Source organism: Drosophila kikkawai, chromosome X (assembly GCF_030179895.1).
Source record: "Drosophila kikkawai strain 14028-0561.14 chromosome X, DkikHiC1v2, whole genome shotgun sequence".
Taxonomy (NCBI): Eukaryota; Metazoa; Arthropoda; class Insecta; order Diptera; family Drosophilidae; genus Drosophila; species Drosophila kikkawai.
Window position 1 is genome coordinate 562,494 of NC_091733.1, and position 9,440 is coordinate 571,933.

The window sequence follows — 9,440 nt, forward strand, 5'->3', positions numbered from 1 at the left end:
TGTTTAGAGCTGATTTTAGTTGTGTTAGAGGGCGCGGAGGACACCTTGCCTACTCTTAAGGCAAAATACGACTACTCCTATTTTATTTACGGACGGTGTGCCGCCCAGCTCATGGAACAGATCGATACGATCTCTGCTAAAGTAGCTCCAGTCCAACCTCCTGCGCTCCAAAATTCATTTCCGTCTGGCTGTCGGTGTTCTCCGTGCTAAACGGAAGTTTTCTCGGGCGATTATCTTCGCTGGCCGACTTTCCGGGACCTTTTCACAGCGGTCTATATCGACAATCCTACGCTGACCTCTGTAGAAAAGTTGTTCTATTTAAATGCCAAGACGAGTGGTGACGCTCATTCCATAGTTTCAAATTCGCCCGTGACCAACGACGGTTTCCGCTCAGCATGGAAAAACCTATCTGAGCGTTTCGAAAATAAACGCGCGTTGGTAAACAGCCAACTGAAGAAATTGTTGAACATTCAGTCCATTGAACGTGAGTCCTCGGCAGCCTTGAAGGAGCTGCAAAATACAATTCAAAATTGCCTCACATCCCTAACTCTGTCCGGCCTTCCTACGGATAATTGGGATTGTCTATTGGTTTATTTGTGTTCCTCGAAGCTTCCGAAGCTAACGCTCTCCTTATGGGAGCAATCCCTACCAAATAAAACCGAAATTCCGACGTGGCTAGAGCTTGATTCGTTCCTTACTGAGCGCCACAGAACTCAGGAAACCATCGATTCTCTCCAGCCTCCTATATGTTCACGCCAGAAATGCGCTCAATTTCGGGAGGCAGTGTGATCCCGTACGCTCTCCTTTTCTCTCCCTCTTCCTCCGGACTTCGAGTCCCTAGAGCTTCGAGTCCGCTCTCTCTAGCTTTAGTTTTCTGCTTTGTATTTTAGTACCAATTTACATCTTACCAAATAAACATCCCGACGCACGTCGCGTAAAACCCCGACAAGTCTCCGTGTTCCTATTTCGAGTTCATTTCAGAGTTAGAGCCGCCTCCCTCTAACAGGCTTAAATCATGCAAATTTAGTGTTAGTTGTTTTTTTAGTTTTTATACCCTTGCAGGATATTATAATTTCAGTCAGAAGTTTGCAACGCAGTGAAGGAAACCTTTCCGACCCTATAAAGTATATATATTCTTGATCAGCATCAACAGCCGAGTCGATCTAGCCATGTCCCTCTGTCCGTCCGTCCGTCCGTCTGTCCGTCCGTCCGTCCGTCAGTCTGTCCGTCCGTCCGCCCGTCTGTTCGTCCGTCTGTCCGTTTCTACGCAAACTAGTCCCTCAGTTTTAAAGCTATCTGAATGAAACTTTGCATATAGTCTTCTTTATACTCTGCTATATATGCCGGATCGGACGACTATATCAAATAGCTCCCATACAAATGATCGATACAGTTTTAGAAAAAAAATTATAACTTGACTGTTTTTCAACATTTTTGTATCAGTTTTGAGATATGGTCGACTATATCATATATGTAACTGCCATAGGAACGATCGGAAATTTAATGGGAAAAAAATTATAACTTCGTTGTTTTTTAACGTATTTTCATCTACTCTGAGATATATTCTAGAATTTTGGTATAAGTTTTATAAAAATTGGACAATTATATCATATAGCTGCCATAGAAGCGATCGGTAGATGTAGAGAAAATGTAGAAGTGTGAATGTAAAACTGTAACTGTCAAACTGTAAACATAATAAGTATAGGTAAAATGTAATGAAATAATATCTGTAAGGGAATACAAACTTCGGCGTGCCGAAAGTTAGCTTACTGTCTAGTTTTTTGTGAGATTTAAAAAAGTTATGTGCGTCGGCAAAGAGCAATAGAAAAATTCCGTTGCATGCTCAGTTAGTTGTTGTTTTTTTATGTGAGGAAAAGAACAGAACAAGTGCACAAAAGAACCAATTGGCGTAAAGTGGGCCCAATGACTTTTATTCTCGTGAATATTTTCTAACTCCACAGGTTGGCGGCAACATCACGGATGGATTCCCCCATCAGAAAAGTATGAGTGAGTGAAATATAAGGTTAAAAAAAATGTTTGCAAGTCCAAAAAAAATAAATGAGTAAATTCTCGCGTTCGCATTTTTGGGTTATTTTCCCCACTGTTCCGCTCCAATAAGAAAGCATTAATTTATGCTCCGAATGCATTTCAAGTGCAAGGCCAAGGCGAGCATATGCCTGGGTCGTTTTTGTTGTTCTTTTTGTCTTATATTATATGCATCTAACTGGAGAGCGCATAACAAAAGCTTACGCTATCGACGGAATTATTTTTGATTTATTTTATTCGCCACCAATGTTTACATAATTTTTTTTGCTACCGGTCGCAAGTTCAGTTTAAAATTATCCAATTTGGCATTAATTTATTTAGATATTTCGATTGTAGGTCTAAGGAATAATTATCTAGTTTATATGGTCATTTTATTTATTCGCATGTATTTTTGTTTTATGTCGTTTAGCTTTACTAATGTTTCTAGCACTTAAATATATTTGAAGCTGTCGGGGGCCGTGGCAGTACGATTCCAAAAGATCCCCAATAAAAGAAAGTAGAGTTCGCTATGATGATGAGGAGGACAAACGATCCGTCTTCTTTGACATTTATTTTCAGAGTACCCCAGAAAAAGTGCAATTAACATGGCGACAGGTACATTTTTTCCCAGAGATGCTCCTCTGGCGACATTGCCCCTTGTTCAGCTTGAACATTCTCCCCCCCCCCCCCCCCCCCCCCCCCCCCGCGCAAGAGGAATACTTGCGATCTACGAGAGGGAGCATCGTCCAGAAAGGATCCATCCCAGCGTCGTATTTTGTGCCATCGGCAAGCCGTCCAGACCCGGGAGGATACCCGGCAGCATCAGGTCAGCGTAAACGTCCGCTCCCAGCACAACCGACACCAGAGATGGGTGAAACCACCGGTCATCCGCCAATGTGACATTCTGAAACATATCTTGCACCTTCGGATCCAGCGATTGCCCCGGCGTTCGTGTCTGCATCTGCTCGTCCACCAGCATCAGAAGCTCATCTTGGAGGCCTTGGAGCGCATCTCGGTGGTGCACACCCGTTGCTCGCCAATGCCCGTGATGGCCAGATTAAGGGCTTTAACCAGGGAGATGTGGATGCGACTCACAGGACAGCACGGATCCACCAAGGCTCCGATTAGCACGGACGCGGTCGGGAGGATGCTAACACTCGTGCGCGCCAGGATAGGCGTGCACGACCGGCTGCGGGATGGAGACATATTCATTGGCGTGGCGGGCCGCCGAGATCCGGATACAGGCGCCTACTGGCGCTGCTGTGGCTGACGCTGAGGCCGAGAATCCGAGGGTGGGTTGCGCCTTTGTCGGGGTCGCGAAGAGCGAGGCTGCCCAGTGTGGATGTGTAGCAGCGTGTGATGAGCCTCATTGCATATATGACACCTCGCTGTACTGCGGCACGACCGACCGGAATGCTCGTGTGCCAGACAGTTCGCGCAGTACTTGTTAATTAGTACCGCGCGGAGCCGCTTCACCGATGGCAGTTGAAGAAACCGTTGGCAAACCCTCAGAGCGTGGACTCCCCTGCAGACTCGGCATCTGTATACATTGCTCCCGGATGAGCGACGAGGATTTTGGTGGGTCGTTGGAGCCATTGTATACACGGGTTTAAATTAAAAAGAGAGATGGATAAATATGAAAATGAAGTGTTATGGATGAGGATGAACAAGACACGAGGACGGAACGACGACGTTGGATGACACAACTTAGGACTAGTACATGTCAATTGGAAGGACTAATCTATTGAGGAGTCACTATGGTCAATGGGGCCGTCCATTGGGAGGCGAATCATTTTTGCCACTGGTCGTCGGATGACGCCACGTGCCGTAAGCACGTCTGCAACTCTGACCTTGCCGTCGGCGCCCGGACAGACCAACTGGATACGCCCAAGCCGCCATTCGTTGGCTGGCAAGCTCTCCTCTTTGATCACAACCATGTCTCCCGCTTGGAGATCTCGCGATGGAATCTTCCATTTGTTCCTTTTGTGGAGCTCCTTCAGGTATTCCTCCTTCCAACGCACACAGAACTGCTGATGCAGGGCCTTCAACCTCTGCCACCGATTGATGATGGAAATAGGATTTTCCTCACTCAGAGGCTCCGATACCGCAAGAAGTGGTCCACCGATTAGAAAATGTCCGGGGCTAAGAGCCACAAGGTCAGTGGGATCTTCGGACATTGGCGAAATAGGCCTGGAGTTTAAACAGGCCTCAATTTTCGCAAGGAGGGTAGATAGTTCTTCGAAGGTGTACTTCCCTGCGGCTGTGTGCTTGTAGAAGTGAGCCTTGAAACTTTTCACACCCGCCTCCCAGAGCCCTCCCATGTGAGGCGCTCCAGGAGGGTTGAAATGCCAGGCCAAGTTCTGAAGGCTGTGTTTGGAAAGGACCAGTGTTCTGGTTGACTCCATAAAGTCTCTGGATAAGGACGTGGAGGCTCCGACAAACGTTTTCCCGTTGTCAGAGTAGACATGTTGTGGACACCCACGGCGAGCAGAAAAACGAGAGAAGGCAGCTAAAAATTTCTCTGTCGTCAAGTCGGACGTCGCTTCGAGATGGATGGCCCTGGTACTAAAGCAAACAAAAACGCAGACGTACCCCTTTGTGATTTTGCAGGCTCGACCGACATAACTCTTGATGTCAAATGGCCCCGCGAAATCCATGCCTGTATGAGTGAATGGTCTGGAGAAAGAGGATCTCGCCCGGGGCAAATCCCCCATCAACTGCCTCTGCAGGTTCTTCTTGTGGATGACACAAACTCGGCACGAGTGAATTGTGTGTTTCACCAATCTCTGAAGCTTAGGAATCCAGAATTTATACGGCATCAGTCTCACCATTAACTGATTCCCCCCATGCAAGGATATGCGATGGGTAAACAGGGCTTGTAGTTTCGCGAACCTACATCGCGCTGGGATGATGATAGGATGTTTTTCATCATAACTAAGCATGTCAGATGCTTGTAAACGGCCGCTTGCTCTCAAGACCCCCTTTCTGTCAAGAAAGGGGTTTAGGTTAGAAATTGTACTTGAGAATGGAATTTGCTGCTTGTTACTTAAAGCCTTATATTCGACGGGAAACTCATTCTTTTGAGTGAACACGATTAACCGCTCTTGCACGTCGGACAACTCCGCCGAAGTGAGTGCTGACGATGGGGGTATATCTTCCTTTTTGCAACTTTTCGCAAAACGGATCACGTATGCTAAAACCCGCAGCGCCCTGTCGAAGGTTGAAAAACGCTCTAGGATATCCACTGCTGGCGGCACTGTGGCACTGTGATATTTGATAGGCCGTTGCTCCATCTCAGTTTTCGGATTAACCAGTGGTTCACTCGGCCACTGCTCCTGCTTGAGTGGCAGCCAAGCCGGCCCGTGCCACCAAAGTGTGCTGTCCTTAAGCTCTTGGGGCGAGACGCCCCGGCTTGCCAGATCAGCTGGATTGTCTTCGGATCGTACATGGCCCCATTTGCTTTCGTTGGTGCGCTGTTCGATCTTTGCGACCCTGTTGGCCACGAATGTCGTCCAGGTGCATGCTGGCTTGCCTAGCCATGCAAGAACTATGGTAGAGTCGGTCCAATAAAAAATCTCATAAGCTTTAGGAGGCAATTCGGAAATTACTGATGCTGCTAGCTCAGTGAGCAGCACTGCTCCGCACAACTCCAGGCGGGGTATGGAGATGGACCTGACAGGAGCGACTCTAGTCTTGGATGCCAGCAAATGGGCACAACAGCCGTCAGCCGTTTCGACTCGGACGAAAATAGCAGCCCCATATGCGTCCTGCGACGCATCACAAAACGCATGGTACTGCACCTTGGTAGCAGGATGGAAACGCACCCATCTCGGAATACGAATTTCCCTCAGGGTCGGATACCCTTTCAAAAACTCTCGCCACTTGGTCACAAGGTCGGTGGGGAGTGGCTGATCCCAGCCTAGCTCCCATAGCCAAATTTCCTGCATGAAAATCTTGGCTCGGATTACGAAAGGCGATAACCACCCTGCCGGGTCGAAAAGTTTGGCTATCTGAGATAAGACCTCTCGTTTGGTGTAGGCAGTTTGCAGGGGGATCACCATTGGAACAAAAAAGAAACTATCGGATGTAGCTTGCCAACGGATCCCAAGAGTTTTCGCCGTGCTGGCATCTTCCAGCTCAAGGAAATCTGCACTGATCAAATGTTCCCTCGGAATCGCTTGTAGAAGTCCCCTTTCGTTGGAGGTCCACTTGCGCAGTGGAAAACCGGCACTCTCGAGAGCCAGCCGAAGCTCTTTAATGGCTAAAACTGCCGACTGCCGAGTGTGAGCCCCTGCGAGCACATCGTCCACGTACATAAAATTCGAAATGATGTCGCTGGCCAAAGGATATTGGCCTCGGATGTCTGATGGCCAGGATGGGCGCACAAGAAGGTGACTGTGTCGAGTTCATAGTCACAGAGCTCACCGTATTTGTTGCGGAATAAGATTCTCTGAAAGCGCGTGTGATCAGGATTGACCCGGATTTGCCGATACATCTTGGTGATGTCCGCATTAAAAACATACTTAAAGAAACGGCATTTTAGAATCTGAATAGTCAGATCGGACTGTAGTACAGGCCCCGCATGAAGGATATCATTGAGGCTGTTCCCGTTTGACGAGGGATTGGAAGCGTTGAACACGACGCGAACCTTCGTCGTGGTGCTATCTGGTTTGAAGACAGCGTGATGAGGCAGATAAAAACTGCTGGAGTCGTCAGGAGAGACTTGGTGCATATGACCTAAGTCTAAGTACTCTCGAATGACTGAGTCGTACTGCTCCTTCAATGGAAGATCTTTACTTAGTCGCATTTCGTTTCAGAGGTACTGAGCTAGTGCGATGGGTCTGGAATGTCCCAGCTTAATATTGTCCGGCTCTTTAAAGGGCAACGAAACAACATATCTTCCATCCTCGCTTCTTTTGGTGGATCGGATAAAGTTCTCCTCGCAAACCGAGGTGGATTCCTTAACCAGCTTCACTGGAACATCCTCCACTTCCCAAAATTTTGTGAGGATGCTGTCTAGTTTGGATTCCTTGACTGCTAATCGGGCTGAAAAGGTGCAGATTCTGCTTGTGGGACTCGCTGCAATCGGACCGCAAAGAATCCACCCGAATATGGTCTCTTGACCCAGGAGTGTTCCACAAATATTGGAATGGGAGCCGCTTAGGAGGATCGATGGCAGGATATCGGCACCAATAAGCACGTCAATCTGCGAGCTCCGGAAGAAATTTGGATCTGCTAGTTGCAACGGTGGAAGATCCTTTAATGAGGCCTCTGGTAGAGTGTAGGATGGGAGATTACCAGCTAGCTGGGGTAATACGTATGCACAGGTTTCAATCTGGATATGGGGCTTGACGGGAGAACCTATGTTGAGTTGACACCTCTTACGAGGCTGAGCGGCAACGGAAAGGTTGACCCCCGAAACTTGAGCCTGGATGGACTCATACGGCAACTTAATCAGGTTGAACAACCGTTCTGAGATGAAGGTTGCCTCGGAACCTGAGTCAATGAGTGCCCGTGCGGAGTATTTTATGCCCAAATGGCAAACTTCTATCAATGCCGTACTCAGTAGGACCCCTTGCGTGTTAACGGCAAGAAACGTTTGCACATTCGCTTGACTCGTCGATGGAGTGGACTGTATTGCTGTGGATGGATGGGACTGTTGGTCAGGCATAACCACTGAATGGACTGGCGGAGGGCTGCTTCGATGCAGGAGAGTATTATGACGACCATTGCAGGTGTAGCAATTATGCGTGCTGTTGCAGTCCCGGAGCAGATGCGTTCTTGCGAAACAGTTTAAGCACAACTTCTGCTGTTTTACATGTTTCTCTCGATCTGTGACTGACATGCGTAAGAATAGAGGACATCCTCGGATTGGATGGTTCTCCTGTGCGCAGAGTTTACAGGATTGCGGGTTTACCGTTACTCTGTTCTCAAAGGTCTGGATTGACCGCGAGCTATTGTCAGCCCTCAGTGCCCTGGATTGAACGCTCGCGTTCGGCTTGAACTCTTCAATCGCCTCAAGCGTTCGATGACGATCCTTTAAGAAGGCCTGGAATTCAGCCCAGAGTGGAATCTCAGACTTACTTAGAAGGACTGCTCCCAAAGAGACAAAGTTAGTTTTGGCAACTTGGAAGAGCACAGGAAAACAAGCAGGCAATCCCAATTCGTGGTCTCGACCCTTGCTAATTGCAGGGCCGTTAAACAACCTTGGATTGTGCTCTCTATATGCTTCAAGGATTTTCCCCATTCTTGGGCAACAGAGGGCAAATTGAACAAAATCTTCAATTGGCTGTTGACCAGTAGCCTCCTATTCTCGAACCGATTCTGCAAATTTATCCACGCTGACTCAAAACCATCATTGGTCAACGGAGATAAGGCCACAATGGATTTGGCCTCGCCACTAGTCTTTGCATTGAGATGGAACAGTTTTTCGACTTCTGAAAGCCGAGGATTGCGTATATAGATGGCGGAGAAAAGGTCCCGAAATGTGAGCCATTGAACATAGTCACCATTGAAAACTTCGCACTCGACTGGAGGTAGGCCACATCCGCCCTGAGACGGCGTCAGATTGGAGGACTGAACAGACTGTGGCGCGCGTGAATCTTCAATGATCTCATTGAGGTTTGCTGCGCACCGCTCGTAAACGGTATAACAGTAGTCATACTTGGATTGCATGACTGTTATTGAGTCCTTGCAGTTTACACTGGCCAGTACTTCGGAGCACGTCTCTTACTCCCTTTCCACCTTGTCCCTGAGGGCCCTGATCTGCTCGAGTCGAACCCTACTCGTGTGGATGGACGGACCTTGGTCAGTCGGGGTGTTGAATCTGGCTTCGAACTGACCCATCCTATCGCTTATGGTCATGAATTTCACCAAGGCCTTGTCTCCCTCAGCTTGAGCCCTTCTTTCAGTTGCTCTAGTGACCTGGGAAGACACGACTGATTTCGCGGCCTTTGTGGATGGTGCAAGCGGTGGAACTTCGAGCGACGTGCTCGTAGATTTACGTGGAGTGGTGGTTGCTAATGGGCTTTTGCTTCGAGAGGGATTTTCGCTTTCGGAAGGCACAGAGGATTCACTCGTTGCCCTGCCTCTGGAAGACGCCTCCGCTGTAGAAACGGTCAGAAGGGGTTTTGGTTCCTTACTGTCGCCGTTTTCCATGTTAAACTCTTGTTGGGGCCGCTGGATAAGCGCAGGAAAACAGAGTTAATCGAAAAAAATTATATTTATCGATTTGGAATAAGTACGGGGACGCTGGATGAAGCGTTCAAAATTTATGGTTATCGATTTTAAATCAATACAGGGACCCTGGATAAAGCGTTCAAAATGGTTATCGATTTGAAGGATAAGGGGGCGCTGGATGGCGCGTTGACACGGATGTACTCGATTTGAAAGATATGGGGGCGCTGGATAACGCG

At 48.1% G+C, this 9,440-nt stretch overlaps 1 protein-coding gene across 1 annotated transcript; it reads right to left on the minus strand.

Annotated features, from left to right (window-relative positions):
- Positions 1 to 3,761: 3,761 nt before the first annotated feature.
- LOC138929084 (uncharacterized) lies at positions 3,762 to 6,757 on the minus strand. Its single transcript, XM_070288064.1, has 3 exons — positions 6,451 to 6,757; positions 5,125 to 6,388; positions 3,762 to 4,392 (listed from the first exon to the last, which is right to left on the minus strand). Exons 1-3 carry the CDS (start codon positions 6,755 to 6,757, stop codon positions 3,762 to 3,764), a joined length of 2,202 nt encoding a protein of 733 aa, XP_070144165.1.
- Between the last annotated feature and the right edge of the window lie 2,683 nt (positions 6,758 to 9,440).

What these genes read in the sequence shown, in the direction of transcription:
- LOC138929084 (XM_070288064.1), bottom strand. Translation starts at nt 6,757, where the DNA reads ATGCACCAAGTCTCTCCTGACGACTCCAGCAGTTTTTATCTGCCTCAT. An exon ending in CTTATTCCGCAACAAATACG is followed by an intron (nt 6,389 to 6,450) that starts GTGAGCTCTGTG and finishes CCTGGCCATCAG; the next exon opens with ACATCCGAGGCCAATATCCT. An exon ending in TTGTCCGACGTGCAAGAGCG is followed by an intron (nt 4,393 to 5,124) that starts GTTAATCGTGTT and finishes TTCCAAACACAG; the next exon opens with CCTTCAGAACTTGGCCTGGC.